At 42.8% G+C, this 20,523-nt stretch overlaps 1 protein-coding gene across 4 annotated transcripts in view; it reads right to left on the reverse strand.

The window, feature by feature from the left end:
• Positions 1–20,523, reverse strand: part of cdk8 (cyclin-dependent kinase 8) — a 90,809-nt gene that overhangs the window by 56,804 nt on the left and 13,482 nt on the right. For 3 of the 4 annotated variants that reach the window (XM_055636916.1, XM_055636915.1, XM_055636914.1), the window contains exon 2: positions 6,850–6,925. In XM_055636916.1, coding sequence (XP_055492891.1) covers positions 6,850–6,925 — 76 coding nt within the window. Of the gene's footprint in view, positions 1–6,849; positions 6,926–14,053; positions 14,073–20,523 lie in introns of those variants that run through there. The other variant, XM_055636917.1, reaches the window with a different exon arrangement.

Consider the following 20,523-nt stretch of genomic DNA (forward strand, 5'->3'; position numbering starts at 1 on the left):
CACTTGCAAATTGGAGGATTTTGCTTGGGTAGTTTACACCCCAGCAGTACAAACATTGGCTTCTCCAATTTCAGGTAGTCTGTGCTTTCTCCCTCCTTCTCCTCCCATTCCCATTCCCAGCTCTCCCACAGTCTACTGTCTCCGCCTCTTCCTTTCTTTTTCCCACTACCCCACCCCTCCCGACATCTGTCTGAAGAAGTGTCTCGACCCGAAACGTCACCTATTGGGCAGTTTACACCCCAGCGGTATGAACATTGACCTCCAATATCAGGTAGTCCTTGCTTTCTCCTCCACTTCCCAGCTCTCCCTCAGCCCACTGTCTCCGCCTCTTCCTTTCTTCTTCCCGCCCCCCCTCGCACCCTCACATCAGTCTGAAGAAAGGTCTCAGCCCGAAACATCACTATTTCCTTCGCTCCATAGATGCTGCCTCACCTGCCGAGTTTCTCCAGCATTTTTGTCTACCCATTCACGCAAGTTCTGTTATCCCATTTTCCTCACCCACTCCCTGCACATTAGGGGCAATTTTACAGACAGGTTAACCTACAAAGCCAGTGCGTCTTTGGGATGTGGTAGGAAACCCCCATGCTTGCAGGGAGAATGTGCAAATTCAACACAGACAGTGCCCGAGAACAGGATCGAACACAGATCTCTGGCGTGTGAGGCAGCAAGTCCACCAGCTATGCCACTATATTTTATTTTCCAACACACAAAAAATTATACATAACTTGGTGGTTACTAAAAAAAAAGAAACTATCCATTTTCAGTCTTAAATCTCTATGTCGCTATGTCCCCCTTTACAGCTTCTGTATGTTTTAATTCAGTTCAAGGCTATTGGAGCAGTAGATTGACCATAAAGTTGCTGCCTAAAATTGCGAGAGACCCGGAATTGATCCTGAATATGGGTGCTGCCTGTATGGAGTTTTGTTTTCTCGTTTATAACATTATTTACAGAGTACTATGTTTACATATTCTGTTGTGCTGCTGCAAGTAAGGATTTCATTGCTCTAACTGGGACGTGAGAGAATAAAACACTCTTGACTCTTAACTTACGTCGCTGATGTGTGGGATAGAACTAGAGTACGGGTGATTGGTGGTCGGCGTGGACTCGGTTTCCACGCTGTATCTTTATATTAAACTAAAAACACTAAAACCAGAGAAAATTTTTGCTTAAGTCCAAGTCAAGTCAAGAGAGTTTTATTGTCATGTGTCCCAGATAGGACAATGAAATTCTTGCTTGCTGCAGCACAACAGAATATGTAAACATAATACAGAACAGGAGATAAAAGTTCAGTGTGTCTATATACTATAGACCATATATATACACAATAAATAAACAGATAAAATGCAATTGGCTGTTATTTTTCAGAGTTTGGAGTTTCGTGGTGGTGGGTCCACCAGTTTAAATTCCATTTCCATTATTTTTGGAGGACCAGGAAACCTAGAAGCAAGATGAACTGGCCCTCAACTACCCTCGCGTGAGAAAAGTCTCTTCTTCTCATCTCGGTTTTTTAAAGATTTCCCCTTTAGTTACTCCAGCTCCAGGGAGTTACTCCAACTCCAGGGAGTGATTCTGCGTTGTTTTTCTGCGGTCGCAGTGAGGCAGCGACCAGACAGCAATGGCGGCCAGAACTCCCACAATGCAAAGGGAGGGAGAACGTGGCCAACGCCGACCAGTTGCCGTGGCAGTGCGCATGTGCAGGGGCGCACAACCACGGCCGATAATGTGCTGGCGCCGAGAGCCGAGTGGAAACCCGAGAGCCGAGCAGAGACCCGAGAGCCTAGCGCCGAGCCAGAGGCCTAGCGCCGAGCGGAGAGCCGAGAGCGGTCGGAGACGGAGATTGACAGAGAGTGAGAGATAGAGAGGGGGCCTGCACAGAATTAAACGCTAGGTTGCTTGCCAAGCCAGGCAAATTGGCATGGCTTTTAGGTAGCCTGGCGGGACTATAAATGGCCATTGGCACCTGGGCAACCGCTAATTTCGAGCCCTGAAATTGTGCAGTGTCAGCAAAGAAAAAAATAACAATCTTGTCTGCCCACATAGATAGGAGTTCTGTTTCCCTCTCCATATGTGGCCTGACCCAAGGTTTTCCAGCACTTTGTTTTATTTGTTGCTATATTTCCTACATACCAACTGGGCATTTAATCACTTAAGGTTGTGAACTACCCTATTCAAACAATCTTTCTATCTTTCCCCTTTCTTACCTCACAGTCTAACCCCACAGAATCAGACATTAAAAAAAAAATTAAAACAGCCCTTAGCGGTGAAACCACGAGATGATCTGCTGTTTCCATTCGGAACTAAAGGTACTCAGGCATTCAGTGTGCCCTGGACTTCTTGGGACCTGCCTCTGCTCACTTTGTGACCAATTTTGGTGCATCTGCCTTTTGATCCTTCTCTCAATTCCAAGTGGCTCTGCATTTTGTGAAGTACCATGTTTTTCAAAAGGCATCAAATCGACGACTTCTCTGCTGTTAAGATGCAAATAGATTTATGGTATGATTTAACAAGGTATAGGAATTGTCCCAGTGACCCATCCTCCAATGTATATCAGCAAAACTGCTGGTGGGTCGTTGCTATGGCAGGCTACAATGCATTATTTCACAAGTTATAGGAGCAGAATTAGACCATTCTGCCCCTCATGTCTACTCCATCATTCAATCATGGCTGATCTAACCCCGACACCTGTAAAAATATCCATTGACAGCCTCCACACACCATGTGTGTCAATGAATTCCAGAGATTCATCACCACCTGACTAAAGAAATTACTCATCTCCTTTCTAAAGATACGTCCTTTTATTCTGAGGCTATGGCCTCTGGTCCTAGACTCTCCCACTATCTCCACATTCACTCTATTATTACTACTTATTAAACAATGAATCCTCCTCAAAAGTAGTGAACTGACAACAAACTGCTTTAATATGCACTAGAGCACATTGAGGTGCTACATGAATTACAACTTATTTGTTCAAAACAATTACTTATATTTATATTTCCATTTATGCATGGTTCAAGCTTCATTATTGGTAGTCAACAATGGCAAAAGGTATATCAAGATCAAGCAAAATGGTTCATCCACATTCTATAGTGCCACATTCATCAGAAAGCTTGTAGCATATTGAGGGGGTGTCATGAGGGATAAGAGTGCCTGGTACAATGATATTTCTGTGAACACTACCAAACATAACGCTAGAAGGGTCTTGACGCGAAACATCACCTATTCCTTCTCTCCAGAGATGCTGCCTGTCCCACTGAGCTGAGATATAGCGTGGAAACAGGCCCTTCGGCCCACCGAGTCCGCGACTAACAGCAGTCACCCCGTACACTAGCATTATCCTACACACTAGGGACAATTTTAACTTACAAACCTGTACATCTTTGGAGTGTAGGAGGAAACTGGAGCATCCAGAGAAAACCTGTGCAGTCACAGGGAGAACGTACAAACTCCGTGCAGACAGCACCCATAGTGAGGATCAAACCCAGGTGTCTAGAGCTGCAACTGGCAACTCTAGCAATGCACCACTGAGCCGCCCAGTAATGCCGTGGGGAATGGTTGTATGGCGTTGAGGATTGTGATACAAGATAAAAACATTAGATGATCAGCAACTGGATTGCAGAGAATAAGTATGTAGGGTTAGCAATGGCGCAGCGGGTAGGGTTGCTGCTTCACAAACACCAGAGACCCGGGTTCGATCCTGGCTTTGGCCACTGTTTGTGTGGAGTTTGCTAGTTCTCCCTGTGACCGCATGGTTTCCTTTGGGTGCTCTGGTTTCCTCCCACATCCCAAAGTCGTGTGGGTTTGTAGGTTAATTTGCTTCTGTGAAGTGTGTAGGGAGTAGATGAGAAAGTGGTATAACATAGAATTAGTGTGCACGGGTAATCGATGGTTGGCATGGACTTGGTGGGCCGAAGGGCCGATTTCCATGCTGTATCTCTAAACTCTAATTTGTGGAGATTACAACAATGAGAGTTATAAATGACAAGGATTGGATGGTTGGTGCAGCCGAGGATGAATTAGGATGAAAACAATAGAGAATGGGAAGGAGACCAAAAAGATGGCCTCAATTGCTACAGAATGAATCTGTTGACATAATGTTATAAGGCATTTTTCATACACGATACGATAAAACTTTATTTATCCCAGGAGGGAAATTATTCTGTCATATCAAATGTTTTACAAATGTACATTATTAAACGTTGTAAGTTAGGTTATGGATTAGTTGGCAGGAGCACAGTTAAGAAGGTTGAACAAAATTATTAACTGAATTATGGAATATTAATAATGAAGTATTGCGATCAAGGAAGAAATCATGACGTAAATGACAAGGCAACATTCATTATCTTAAAAGCTTGAAGAGATACATTTTTGCTGGATTTAAAGAACAGTATCAGAGATGCTGCCTGACCCACTGAGTTACTCTTGCGTTTTGTGATCTTTTTAATCCACCGCTTCTTGCAAGTTCTCCTTCCGTGCCTAAAAAGTGTCTGCAGAAGGGTCCGAACCCGAACGTCACCTATCCATGTTCTCCAGAGATGCTGCCTGACCTGCTTAGTTACTCCAGTACTTTGTGTCCTTTTCTTTGTAAAAGCGCATCTGCTGTTCCTTGTGTCTACAGCTGGCGCTTATACTTATTTAATTTTTCAATCTCCCATTATGTCCCACATGATAATCGTGGAAAAAGAAATATAGGTGACATTTCTCTGTTAAGTCCTTTAATAGCAGCGGTAGAGTTGCTGCCTTACATCGCCAGAGACCAGGATTCGATCCCGACGGGTGCTGTCTGTATGGAGTTTGTAACTTCTACCCGTGACCTGTATGGGTTTTTTCAGCAATCTCCGGTTTCCTCTCACACTCAAAAGGCGTACATTTGTAAATTAATTGGCTTGGTAAAATTGTAAATTGTCTCGTGTGTAGGATAGTGTTAGTGTGCGAGGATCTCTGGTTGGCGCGGACTTGGTGGGCCAAATTCCTGTATCCGCACTGTATCTATAAACTAAACTAACAGGGCATGGAGCAAACAAGGCCATCTCCATCTCAGTCCAAAAAAAAGATAGATGTAAAACATAGAAGATTTATCAATGCACTTGGATCGAATCAAGCCAGTAACGTATTAAATGACATTATTTGATAGCAGGTACACAAAATTGCTGGAGAAACTCAGCGGGTGCAGCAACATCTATGGAGCGAAGAAAATAGGCGACGTTTCGGGCCGAAACCCTTCTTCAGACTGCTTCCTTCCGTATTAGATAGCAAGTGGTGTACATTTCAAGCACAAATTATAGGAAAGTCATCCTATAAGACAACCTGATCCAACATCACTCAAAAACAAATCAAAGTACATGACATAAATTCAATTACTTTGAATGAGAATATAAGCTTTGGAATTTTAAAGAGTTTTCACAACCGTAGGATGTCCCAGCACACTACAAGAATGCAAATATTAAAGTGAAGTGAAATGTGTCAGTAAATTTCACAAAAAATAGCTTTCTAACTGTATGAAACAGTTTGCACAAATAGCAACACCAGAGGATGACCAGATACAACATTTTTTATGAACTTGAGAGATAAATAACTGATGGTGAACTGGGAAAACAACAGCTCATATTCATGGAGACACAAGAAAGTCTGAAGAAGGGTCCTGACCTGAAACGTCATCTGTCCATTCCCCCCACAGATGCCGCCCGACCCACCAAGTTCATCTCACATTTCATTTTTTCAGTGCTCATATGCAAATAGTGCAAAGCTATGTCTGATGATATCTTGAGGAATTAGGGGGATCCTCAGCTCAATTTGTCATCCAATGCAGCAATCCATCAACAACCAGAATAAGTGGGTATCTAGAATGTCGATTGAGCTCAAATGTTCTTGCAAAAAGCTAAATTTTGTGTGTCATTATATTTATGAAAGATTCTGGAATAGCATGCAAAAAAGACTAGTTGAACTTGCCTTTCATGCTGCTGCCAAGCTAATTTGTACTTAGAAATTGCATAATCGCAGGAAATACTTTTGGATAAAGTTGCTGTCAAAATTGTGGAATCAGTGTAAAGATCAAACTGGAGCAGGTTAAAATAAACTCGAGTGCTGACAGAAATGAAAAGTCAGACACCCATCCTTACTTTAACCCAAGATGGACACAAAGTGCTGGAGCAATGCAGTGGGTCAGGCAGCATCTCTGGAGAAACAGGATGCATGAAGTTTTGAGTCTGAAGAAGGGTGCTGACCTGAAATGTCACCCATCCCTTTACTCTAGAGATGCTGCCTGGCCCACCGAGTTACTCCAGCTTTGTGTGTCTATCTTTGGTGTGAACCAGCATCTACAGTTCCTTCCTACATATTTTGTCTGCAATTCCTTCCTACACTAACCCAGTTCATGATCACGGATAGAGATTAGAACCTGCAACTGTTCATACCTACTTTTACAGAAATTAATGAATAACCCAATTTGACATTTTCTGGAACTGCCCTTCATCTTTCACTATGTGGTAGCAATGTGTTATCAGGACAGTTCCAAACAGTACTCCTATACCCCTGCTCACAATAGAAGTCTAGGAACAACACTAAATACTCTCTTCATAAACATTCATTAATTATCAGGAAATTCTATGTCCAACATGCATTCTATATTAATAAGCTGCTGATGTGGTCTAGGGAGTAATTACTCGTTTGTCTCCAGGACAATTTCTGGCAGTGCAAATTTACAGACCCATACTTCATATAAAACTTTCATTTTAATCCTGATATTTGATAGAAATATCATTAACTTTACAAGGAATATTTACCCTCAGCCAGATGACATAATATTCTGCCACAGCTTTCCATTTAGAAGATAAAAACTAGTGTTTACTTACTGCTATTTCTCTGCAAGCAGACATAGAAATTCCAGTACCCTCTATTTGTTTTAATGCGTAGTCTTTTTCATCTTTCCTATACAAAAAAAAAATTAGAAAAAAAATTATTGCAGAAAGGGGTTTGTTGGCAAGAAGTTAAAAGAAACTTTATTAAAAGTCATGTTATCCAATCCGAAAGCTACAATTTACTTTGCTTTAGACTTCAGAGATAGAGCGCAGAAATAGATCCTTTGGCCCACTGGGTCCGCAGCGACCAGCAAACACCTCATACACTAATGCTATCCTACACACTAGGGACAATTTACTGATTTTTACCAAAGCCAATTCACCTACAAACCTGCATGTATTTCGAGAGTGGGGGAAAAAAAACCAGAGCACCTGGAGAAACATCCTACTGCCACAGCGAGAACGTACAAACTCCGTATAGACAGTACCCATAATCAGGATCGAACCTGGGTCTCTGGCACAGGATCGAACCTGGTTAGGCAACATCCCTACTGCTGTGCCACTTTACTGCTCTATTTTCCCCAAACATAATTTTATGAAAGTACCCTGCAAAACTACAGCTGATTTAATTTTGAATCATATTTGTCTCAATTTCACCCTTTGCTATGAAATGAAGCTGGCAATATTGAGTACATGTAATACTGCAATGGCAAATTTCTCCATTCACATGGTAACCCTATTTTTGCTAACCTAATTGATTATCCTTAAAAAATTATCAAGCACCAAGAGTGGGACAACATCTCGCCAGATCTCTTTCCATGACATGTTTTCAAATTCGGAATGAAGGAGTTCACATTATAACAATAAAGTGGGCAGATTAGCTCAAATTGATTTAGGATACTGAAACCGCGTAGATGAAAGAGAAAAAATAAATAAAAAATAAAAAATCACTCGCTGGTCTGGTATCACACAATTATTGGTACATGACTGTCTGCCAGCTTTATGTTTACCCATAAAAGATATGACATCTTGTGCTAAATATTTAACCATTTTCAGGCTAGGATAAAGGTGGTTAAATATTTTGCAGAAGAATTAATACGTTTTATTTTAGTTTACTGTCACATGTACCAAGGTACAGTGAAAAGCTTTTGTTGTGTGCTAACCAGTCAGTGGAAAGATTATACATGATTACAATCGAGATTTCCACAGTGTAGATAGATGATATAGGGAAAAACCTTTAGTGCAAGATAAAGTCCAGTAAAGTCCAATTAAAGATAGTCCGAGTGTCTCCAGAGATAGAAATTAGCTCAGGACTGCTCCTGATGGTTCAGTTGCCTGATAACAGCTGGAATGAAACTGTCCCCAAATCTGGAGGTGTTCAATTTCACACATCTGTACCTCTTGCCTGATAGGAGAGGGGAGAAGAGGAAGTGACCCGGGTGAAAGAGGCTCATCCTTGATTATGCTGGTGGCCTTGCCGAGGCAGCTTGAAGTGTAGATTAAGTCAATGGAAGGGTTGGTTTGTGTGATGGTCTGGGCTGCGTCCACAATTCTCTGCAGTTGCAATTTTACGGCGCAACGGACAGCTAAATTTCACCCAGGTCTTAATAGTAGGAATTTGACACTACACCTCTGAACTCAAGAACTTTTGAACCTGGATGGCCACATGTGAACATAGTAGTCCTGAACTTCCTGAGAGATGTTTGCTGCTGCTCTTCTTACAGGCCTATTGCATTAGGTCAGGATGCAGTGATAACAGTACCACACATTCCTCAGGAAGTGCAAGTTCATGTTTGCAAATGGTCGTCCAAATTACAACATTTCTCATTCTTGCATGCTACCATAACCAGCCAAAGCCATAGAGTAATTTAATATATTTGACGTTATAATAAATACCAAGTCAAAATTCACAAAAAAAAGTATCAGCATTGAGTAAAGGATGAAGAGCTAATTACTCATTAAAAATGATCACATTTCTAACAGATTACAGTCGTCACTGTTCAGTGTAGGCAGTGGGTAGAACTGTTGCCTCACAGCGCCAGAGACCTCAGTTCGATCCCAACCTCGGGAGCTACTTGAGTGGATTTTGCAGGTTCTCTCTGTGACTGTGTAGGATTTCTCTGGGTGCTCTGGGTTTCTCCCACATTCCAAAGACATGTGGGTTTGTAGGTTAATTGCCCTCTGTAAATTGCCCCTAGTGTGTAGAGGGTGGATACGAAAGCAAGATAATGTAGAACTGGTGTGAACAGGTCATCAATGGTTGGCTTGGACTCAGTGAGCCGAAGGGACTGTTTACATGCTGCATCTTTCAATCAATCAATTCGGTCAAATACACGTATAAATAACTATCTGCATTAATTTTCTACGATGGAAACCTCTCTCTATTTTTCCAGTCTGCCCTCTTCCACAGAATAATATATTTTCTTTATTTCCTGACATTTACACGATTTTAAATCACCGTCATGGTGGCAGAGCGGTAGAGTTGCTGATAAGTAGAAACCTAAACCAATTGAGTATCGCCAGAAATGAATACCTGTACTAAAAGATACTGGGTCCTGTAGCCCACTGGGATAGTCCTCTTCATTATAAAATATTTTATCCAATCATTCATGTTGGAAGGGAGCAACATATGATTTAGAATCCTACAATATTTTGCTGCCATTTTGTCCACCGATTCTTATGCCAAACTTGCTGCAAAACTGTTAATTTATTCAACTAAACAAGATTGCCGAATCTGTGGAATTTATTGCCACACAAGGGTGTGGTAACCAAGTCAATTAATGCGGCGATTCAAAGATTCTTGATAAGTACGAATATGGGGAGAAGGCATGAGAATGGGTCTAGAGGGATAGATAGATCATCCATGATTGAATGGTGGAGTAAACTTGCTAGGTCAAATGGCATAATTCTGCTCATATAACATATGAACGAATATTGTTAGCATTCTAATGCAATTACCTGAATAGACCTAATCAGCCAACTAATGGAGGAAGCAGTGTTTAACACGTAATTTAACACGAAACCCGCTGAGTTTCTCCAGCTTTTTTGTGTAACCTAATGGAGGAAGCATGTGCCAGCTCTTTGACATACTCCTTGCATAAAACAAAATATTGCAAATGCTGAAAATGGAAGTAAAGATGAAAGATTCTAGCTATCGTTGCGCAGCAGATATCTTTGTTTCCTTCTGGACAGATAACATTTCTGTTCAAGAATTGTTTCTCTCTCTTCGTAAAAAATACAATTGCACCATATTATTAGTCATACAACATGGAAATAAAACCTTTGGCCCAACTTGTCCAAGGTGCCCCATTCAAGCTGCCTGTATTGGTCCATACCTCTTTAAACCTTTCCTATCCATGTACCCGGTCCAAGCGTCTTTTACGTGTTGTTATTGTGATACGGTTCATTACTTTAAAAACAGACAACTCACAAAAACGTACGGTAAACCAACTCAAGCTTTACTGATCATCAGCCAGCGGAAATGACGGGGATACACCAGTCAAGTAAGCAACGGACACTTGACTTCCCCGTGCCACCACTTCAATGAACAAAGATTTGCACGGTGTTTTATTCTGTGTGTCACTTAGTCACATTCCAAAGATGTTAATCATGGTCACGAGATGCAGCCAATACACATCACCATAGGACGAGTCTGAACTTGTCTCTTATCAATTAATAAACACATTTCAAAGGCATCTTTTAAGTTGGCACTTCCAGGACAAGACATTTCAAAGGCATCTGTCTCTTATCAGATGATACATTCAGGGCAAGACATTTCAAAGGCATCAGTCATTGTCTCAATATACATCAACCCGAGACAAGCCTGGGCTTGTCTTTTTCTCTTGGAATACAAGCTACAACCTAGTCAAGTATTCCACTATGTATCTTTTATATATTTAAAAGCAGTTAACCTTTTCAATTGTACCTGCCTCAACCACCTCCTCAGGCAGCTAATTCCATATACTCAGTGAAAATGTTGTCCTTTATATTGAACCTTAAACTTATGTCCTCTGGTTCCTAATTCTCCTAGCGTGTTTAAAAGCCCTATCAATTCCCTTTATATTTCTGAGCAGTTATTGGTATTTTACATGTTAAATTTTCACTCCAGCAACTATGTACATTTTCAGCAAAACCTCTAAAATGTAGATGCACTAAGAAGGGGAATTAGGTTTAACATGCTCAACAAAGCCAACCTAGTCTAAGAAACTAACAAATAATGTCAAGTCTCCACAGTAGATTTATTCAAAGGAAGTTTCTAAACAAGCAAATTATAATTTTTAATATATATTTTAATAGTTAAATTCTTGCCTTCACACCAGGGACAGATTGGCAACGCAGCACAATTCTCAGTCGTGGATGCCAAAAGCTCCTTTTAGCAGATTCCACCAGACCCGGACTCATCCAACCTCACTATGTTCTGCACCCCCTTTGACCGCTACAAATTTCTAAGAATGCCTTTTGGCATCAACTCCGCTAGTGAAGTTTTCCAGCGCACTATGGATCAATTGTTTGCAGAGTACCCACGCGCCATCATTGTTGATGATATTCTCGTCTACGGTCGCGACCTAGAAACATAAATAGGTGCAGGAGGAGGTCACTCGGCCCTTCGAGCCAGCACCGCTATTCATCATGATCATGGCTGATTGTCCCCTATCAATAACCCGTGCCTGCCTTCTCCTCATACCCCTTGACTCCACTAGCCCCTAGAGCTCTATTTAACTCTCTCTTAAATCCATGCAGTGACTTGGCCTCCACTGCCCCCTGTGGCAGGGAAAATCCATAAATTCACAACTCTCTGGGTGAAAACGTTTTTTCTCACAGTCTTAAATGACCTCCCCTTTATTCTAAGACTGTGGCCCCTGGTTCTGGACTCGCCCAACATTGGGAAACATTTTCCTGCATCTAGCTTGTCCTGTCCTTTTATAAGTTTCTATAAGAACCCCCTCATCCTTCTAAACTCCAGTGAATACAAGCCTAGTCTTTTCAATCTTTCCTCATATGACAGTCCCGCCATCTCAGGGATCAATCTCGTGAACCTACGCTGCACTGCCTCAATCACAAGGATGTCCTTCCTCAAATTAGGAGACCAAAACTGTACACAATACTCCAGATATGGTCTCATCAGAGCCCTACACAACTGCAGAAGAACCTCTTTACTCCTATACTGAAATCCTCTTGGCTGAACATGACGCCAATCTGAAGAGATTACTTGATCTTGCCAATGACATTCAGCTTAAACTCAATCCACTAAAGTGCAGGTTTCGAGTTCCTGAGGTCACTTACGTTGGACATGCTTTTACCAGCGACGGTTTCAGACCAGATCTGCTGAAAACTGCAGCTATCAACGAAATGCTGCTTCCTACTGATGTCACGAGTTTACAATGATTCCACGGTATGGTTAACTACCTGGGAAAATGTATTCCCAAACTCAGCGACATATCGGCCCCCCGCGAGAACTGACATACAAGGACGCGGCATGGTCCTGGTACCCGCAGCACCAAAGGGCTTGCGACACTCTCAAACTGCAGCTGGCTAGCGCACCTACACTCACCTACTTCGCTCTGGAGTTACCGGTGACGCTTACCTGTGATGCATCCCAGTACAAACTAGGCGCAGCGTGCCTGCAGGCCACTACTGATGCCGATTTCAAGCCTTTCATATGCATCCCGTACACTAACTAACATAAGCGACTTCTCGATATTATAAAAGTACATACTAGGCGGAGCTATTACTAACAAGCACTATAATTGGCTGGTATGAAATAGCCAATCTACTGTTGTCACAAATGGCTGTGGAGGCCAAGTCATTGCATATTTTTAAAGCACAGATCAATAGGTTCTTGACTAGTAAGGTCATGGTTAGAAGGCAAGATAATGCAGTTGAGAGGGCAAAATACATCAGCTATGATTGAATGGTGGAGTAGACTTGCTGGGCTCGAATGGCCTAATTCTGCTCCTGTGTCAGTACTCCTTTTCCATGAATGTACAGCAAAAATTATACTGGTGGCCCACAAATCCTATCCGTGGCATACATTAGCAACCCTTAGTCCTATCAGACTGACCCATAATTCCACCAACATTTGTTTGTAAATGTGAATACATGAACTATCACTGCTGATTGTAATGCTGTATGGGTTCTGGCCTCTAAAAACCCTGAGAACACATCTCAATTTTGTAAAACTGCCCTCATGATTTCCAAGTTTTTTTTCTTATTGTGTTGAAAAACATAATTTTTATTAATGATTTGGTGTGTCGCATATTTTTAAATAATTTATGCTTCCTACCCCAGCATCCAGCTGCTCTCATTGCTCCATTGATATGTTTGCAAATCTATAAACCACTAATTTACTGTTGTCCAGTTCACCATTTAATTCATCACTGTATTAATGCAAAAATAAACCAATTGTGGCATAATAGAAAACAGTTTAAGTGGTGCAATTATTCAATAAAAGTACTGGATTTTTGCTGTGTACACACATATTATTAACAGTTATGCATATGGTCTACTTAACATCGCCTTCCTAATGAAGTAGTATTGTGCCTGAACACTGATCTACTTTACAAAATAAATGCTTCTTTTTTTTTCTATTTTCCCCATATTTAAAAAAAAAGTTGAAAGAGGTGTCTACTCTGGAAAGTCAGGCAGTACACATATTAAAAGTTCCCATAAAAGTGCAAGTTGCCTTCGCTGCTTAACTTCATTTTACACAATTTAAGGAAGGAATTTGCTAAATGGCAGAGATAGATTAATAAATAACTTAATGTACATGGTTTGGGCAGGGGGGACTAATTCCATGTGTGTACGGTTTAACAAGAGACATTTATCTTTACTATCTTGTGAGATTAAGTATGACATTCATCTGATTTTAATATCAGCATAATTGTTCCATATCATTTCCAGGATTTTCATCCAGATTTTCATCAGCTGAAAACCCCATTCTTGCTGCTGAATGCCTAACAGAAAAACAAAATCACGTAGATATGTCTGCATATTGCCTCTGAAACAATTTCAAAATCAAGTAAATTATGAACAGATACGATAAAGAGCAACAAATAGTAACAACATGATTTTTTTTGGCAAATAAAGTTTTAACTGGGTACCTGTTCTACAATCTCACAATGCAGCATAGGAGACATTGCACAGGCAACCAATTATAGCTGTTAAATCATCGATCGTCATTAATTCAGTTCCATTAAACAGAGAGAATTGCACAAACAATACTTATTATTTTTAATTATATTCTTTAAGCTTTATTTACCCTTTCGAAAGACATTCATTCTGTACCAAACGAGGAAATGCAGCTTCTCACAGGATTTCCTATTTAGTTGAAGTAATCAAATGAAAAAAAACTTGCATCAGTGCCATACTGTGACAGCTCATCACTTCACCAAAGACTTGGCAAAGGGCAGCACGCTGGCGCGGCGTTAGAGTTACAGCACCAGAGACCCGTGTTTGATCCTGACGACGGGTGTTATCTGTACGGAATTTGTACATTCTCCCCGTGACAGCGTATGCTTTCTCCAAGAGCTTTGGTGTTTTCTCCCAAAGACGTACAGGTTTGTCGGTTAATTGGCTTGGTATAAATGTTTAAAAAATCCCTAGTGTTTGTAGGAAAGTCTTAGCTGATCGCTGGTCGGTGCGGATTAAGTGGACCGAAGGGCCTGTGTCCATGCTGTATCTCTAAACTAAACTAAAAATAGGCAGAGCCAAAGTCAAATACAATAGGTAGTGCAAAGGAAACAAGACAGCAAATAGTAAAAAAAATGGCGCGGCCCTGTCCAGTCGCCGTTGTGGCAGCTCCGCGAAAATTGTGTGTGTTTTTAACTTTTATGTTCCTTTTTAACTTATTTCTAAGTTCTAACTCCCTAGTACTAACAAAGTATGACAGGGAAACCCTCTTAAATCTAAACTCCAGGGCAAACGGAGACTTTTTAAACTCTGTACTTACTGATCCAGCATGGCCAGCAGAGATCAACAGAAGCTGCTGCAACAACAAAGGGAGCTCGGCTGCAAGGAAAACCCGGAGAAAACATCGAGGGAAGCGGGGGGGGGATTCGGAATAGGCTGAAAGCCCAAGCCTTTCGTCCCCCTCTGCCCAGCATTCTTCTGGCGAATGTCCAGTCCCTGGAAAACAAGCTGGATGACCTCCAGGATCAGAGGATCAGATTCCAGCGGGACATAAGGGACTGCGACATCCTCTGCCTGACTGAAACATGGCTGACCTCACTGATTCCGGATCAGGTAATTTGCCCAACCGAGTCCTTCACTGTCCACCGTGCTGACAGAACAGAAGCATCTGGGAAATCCAAGGGTGGAGGAGTCTGCTTCATGACCAATAACAACTGGTGCAACCCTGGAAATATCAAGATGCTTTCCCGTTCCTGCTCGCTGGCCCTGGAGCACCTGACGATTTCATGCCGCCCATTCTACCTTCCCCGGGAGTTCGGCTCAGTGATCGTCACAGCCGTCTACATTCCACCGCAGGCGGACACCGACGTGGCACTATCGGCCCTACACGATGTGCTATGTCGACATCAAAACAAGTACCCGGATGCGGCTATGGTGGTGGCTGGAGATTTTAATAAATCAAATCTCAAGAAGGTCATGCCGAACTTCTACCAACACATCACGTGTGCCACCAGGGGGGAGAGAACTTTGGACCACTGCTACACACCGTTCAGGAAAGGCTACAAGGCCGTTTCACTCCCTCCCCTAGGAAAATCTGACCACGCTGCCATTTTCCTGTTGCCGGAGTATAAACAGAGGATAGTTCGGGAAGCGGTAGAGACGAGGGACGTAAAGCGGTGGTCCGACCAGTCAGAGGCCATGCTGCAAGATGCACTGAGCGATGTCGACTGGAATATGTTCGAAGCAAGTTCCAGTGACGTCAGTGAGTTTGCGGAAGCAGTCACGGACTTCATCGCAACAGTAACCGACAACATCGTCCCCACGGTAAGGGTAAGCACCTTTCCGAACCAAAAACCCTGGGTAGACAGGTCTGTTCGTGTGGTCCTGAATGCTCGCACCGCTGCTTACAACTCGGGTCTGGCATCAGGAAACATGGACGTCTACAAGGCAGAGTCCTACCGACTGCGAAGGGCGGTGAAGGACGCAAAGAGAAGGTACAGGGACAAGATGGAGTTACAGATGGAGCAGCAGGACACCAGAAGCCTGTGGCAGGGGTTACGGATTGTAACCAACTACCGGAGCACCCCTTCCTCATCCGCATGTGCCGGCACCTCCCTAGCTGACGACCTGAACTCCTTTTACGCTCGTTTCGAGTGGGGCAACACCACTCCAGGTCTGCCGACTATCGACAATACCACCAGCTGGCTGACCACCGAAGCTGAAAGGAGGAATGTGCACACATTCTCGCTGTCCGAGCACGACGTGAGGAGGGCTCTGACATGGGTGAACACGAGAAAAGCTGCAGGCCCCGATGGCATCTCGGGGCGAGTACTCAAGTCCTGTGCTACGCAGCTAGCTCCAGTGCTCACTACATTATTCAACCTCTCCCTGGACAAGTCCGTGGTCCCTGCCTGCTTAAAAAAAATCCATCATTGTACCGGTACCAAAAAATGCCTCCCCAGCCTGTCTGAATGACTACCGTCCGGTGGCCCTTACCTCGGTAGTCATGAAATGCTTTGAGAGGCTGGTGAAGAATCACATCTGCGCCTTCCTCCCTCGGAACATGGACCCATTGCAGTTCGCATATCGTCCGAACAGGTCCACGGACGATGCGGTCTCCCAGGTCTTGCACACCGCTCTCTCCCATCTGGACAGCCAGAAGGGGGGCTACGTGAGGATCCTGTTCATAGACTACAGTTCAGCCTTCAACACGATAGTCCCCACCAGACTGGCCGGGAAGCTAATGGAATTGGGGCTCAACACCTCCCTGTGTGCCTGGGTCCTGGACTTTCTCACCGTCAGGCCCCAGGTAGTCAAGATGGGAGGGAATACATCGAAGTCCCTCACCCTGAGCACAGGATCGCCCCAGGGTTGCGTCCTCAGCCCCCTATTGTACTCCCTGTACACACATGACTGTGTGGCTAGGTTCAGCTCCAACTCAATAATTAAGTTTGCTGATGACACTGTGGTGGTGGGCCTGATCTCAGACAACGATGAGAAGGCCTACCGGGAGGAGGTGGCTGATCTAGCACTCTGGTGCCAGGATAACGGCCTCCTCTTGAACATCAAAAAAACAAAGGAGCTGATCATGGACTTTAAGAGGGCACATCATCCGAGGACGTACACTCCATTGAGGATAAATGAGGATCCTGTGGATATGGTGAACTGTTTTAAATATCTGGGAGTCCACATCTCCGAGGATATGACATGGGCATCACACGCCTCAGCACTCGTGAGTAAGGCAAGGCAGCGCCTTTACCACCTCAGGCAATTGAGGAAATTCAGAGTGTCTCCGAGGATCCTCCAGTGCTTCTACGCAGCGGCGGTGGAAAGCATCTTGTCCGGGAACATTACCATCTGGTTTGGGAATTGCTCTGCCAAGGACAAGAAGGCTCTGCAGAGAGTAGTGCGTTCAGCCGAACGCACTATGGGAACTTCACTCGCCCCCCTGCAGGAACTATACAACAGGAGGTGCAACTCCAGAGCAAATAAAATCATGGGAGACCCCTTCCACCCCTGCAACGGACTGTTCCAGCTGCTACGGTCAGGCAAACGCCTCCGTTGCCATGCGGTGAGAACGGAGAGGTTGAGAAGGAGTTTCTTCCCAGAGGCAATTCGGACTGTAAACGCCTATCTCACCAGGGACTAACTCTACTGAACGTTTTTCCTTCCATTATTTATTATGTAAAAGAATATGTGTGTTATGATTGTGTTTATAATTTGTTTGGTTGTTTTGTTGTTAGTCTTTTGCACAAAAGTCCGTGAGCATTGCCACTTTCATTTCACTGCACATCTCGTATGTGTATGTGACAAATAAACTTGACTTGACTTGACTTGAGTTCTCAGCATTGTAGTGCAATAGTTCCAGAGACAAAGTTCAATGTCCACAATGGGGTCGAGGTGAATTGGACATTACCCTAGCGTATTGAAGGACCTTTTAGAAGCCTGATACAGAGGGAACGAATGTGTTCCCGAGTCTGGTGGTGCATGTTTTAAAGCTTGATATGGTGACATCTGGGGTCATGTCCCTTTTTGTAACTGTGAAATCTATTGCCTCAGCATACAGTGAGGTGAATGAGTTCAATGCTATGATTCACATATGGCAACAATGCGAAATGACTCTGTGGAACAAATAAATGGAGAATAAAAAGAGGAAGCAAAAAATAAGTTGTGTACACTGAAAAGCTTTGTTTTGCATGCTATCCAATTAGATCAGATAATACCATACATAAAACTCAAGTACAACAGGTAGAGCAAAGATGAAGATACAGGCTGTAGGATATCATTTTTAATGTTGCAGTGCACCGGTTCCAGAGATAAATTCACAATGGGGTAAAGGTGAATCGAGCAGTACACTAGCTTATTGTGGCACAAGCCCAGAACACATGGAACCATGTCCGGAATAACCCTTTTAATGGCCAAGAGGCATAGAGGCCATGTGGAGGCCAAGTCAATTGATATTTTTAAGGCAGAGATTAATAGATTATTAATTAGTCCGGGTGTTAGGGGCAATGGGGAGAAGACAGGCGAATGTGGTTGAGAAGGAAAGATAGATAGATCAGCCATGATTGAATGGTAGAGTAGATTTGATGTGCCAACTGGCCTAATTCTGCTCCTATAACTTATGAACTTATTACAGAGCTCTCAAAATGTTGCCTTTCATTGGACATACATAACCACCTCGTATCATTCTGCACGCACTTCAGCGCAAAGCGTTTCAAATCCTCTTCATGCACCAGGTAAAAAGCCCGCATTCTGGATTTTTGTGTGACTTTCTTCCTGAATGTCAAGCACGGCAAGGTACCTCAGGCAAAACAAAATGCTTTGTCCTGAAATTTTACAAAATTGATGCTGGTAGTCGATAACAAAGACTGAAAATGTTGGAAATATGAAACAAACTGCAGGAGGAACTCAGCAGGTCAAGCAGCACTTGTAGATGAAAATGGCAGTCGATGTTTTGGATCAAGACCCTCTCATCTGGACTGAAAGAGTAGAGGAGAGATTCCTTGCTCCTTACCTTTTGCCACATTCATTTCAGTGTTCTACTTTTTTTCAGAAACATGGCTTTCTCCCACCCTCATCTCCTACATTTCCTGCACTTCACTCTTCCTGCATCTCCCAAGAAAGAATAGGGACAGAGTTTCATGGGTTTATAAACCTTTCACTCCACCAGCATTCACATTCAGCTCATGGACCTTCCTCTCTCCTCTTTATAGTGGGTATTTTCCCCTCTACTCTTTCAGTCCTAATGAAGCAAGCAAGCAAGTTTATTTATATAGCACATTTCAGGAACATGTCAAACTGTTTTACACAAAGCATTAAAAAGCAATCAAAAGCAATTAAAAAGTCATTAAAAAGAATAAAAAATAAAAACAAGCCAAAATAGAATAAGACAAGTATAAAATAAAAGAATAAGAGTTACAGTGCAGTGTAAGAAATGAATAATTATTAAATTTACAAGCATTTAAAAAGAAGAGTCAAACAGAAAAGTCTTCAGTCCCAATTTATAAGAAGAACTGCTTTTTTTCTGGAAGTTTGTTCTATATATGTGGTGCATAAAAACTAAACGCTGCTTCTGAAGGGTCTCAAGCGAGAATGTATAAACTCCATACAGACAACGCCTGGGTGGGGACTGGACTGGGGATTTTACATTATTATGTAAAATAATATGTGTGTTATGATTGTGTTTATAATTTGTTTGGTTGTTTTGTTGTTCCGCGAGCATTGCCACTTTCATTTCACTGCACATCTCGTATGTGTATGTGACAAATAAACTTGACTTGACTTGACTTGACTTGGACTGGGGGCGCTGAAGCTGTGAGGCATTAGTTCTACATGCCAGCCTAATTAAATCAATTTAATTCATTTAATGCACGATATGTAAAAGATCACTGAATGCAGAAAAAAAAAGGAGAAAAAAAAGGTTATCACACCATTCAATTACCCAGCTCCAACTATATTCCAAAACGAGCTACATCTCTTGCCAGGCTGTTCCAGTCCAGCTGCAAGGCTGGCCTCTACTGGATGGAGTGAAAACTGCCTCAGTATGCCCTGCACACATAGGAAAGCAAGACAAATCTAATCGAGGCAACTGTCACTATAACAGCATATTCAAGATCATCAGCTACATAGAGTCATAGAGTGTGGAAACAGGCCCTTCGGCCCAACTTGCCCACACCAACCAACATGCCCTATAGAAACATAGAAAATAGGTGCAGGAGTAGGCCATTCGGCCCTTCGAGCCTGCACCGCCATTCAATATGATCATGGCTGATCATCCAACTCAGTATCCCGTACCTGCCTTCTCTCCATACCCCCTGATCCCCTTAGCCACAAGGGCCACATCTAACTCCCTCTTAAATATAGCCAATGAACTGGCCTCAACTACCCTCTGTGGCAGAGAGTTCCAGAGATTCACCACTCTCTGTGTGAAAAAAGTTCTTCTCATCTCGGTTTTAAAGGATTTCCCCCATATCCTTAAGCTGTGACCCCTTGTCCTGGACTTCCCCAACATCGGGAACAATCTTCCTGCATCTAGCCTGTCCAACCCCTTAAGAATTTTGTAAGTTTCTATAAGATCCCCTCTCAATCTCCAAAATT

Source organism: Leucoraja erinacea, chromosome 6 (assembly GCF_028641065.1).
Source record: "Leucoraja erinacea ecotype New England chromosome 6, Leri_hhj_1, whole genome shotgun sequence".
NCBI classification, from domain to species: Eukaryota; Metazoa; Chordata; class Chondrichthyes; order Rajiformes; family Rajidae; genus Leucoraja; species Leucoraja erinaceus.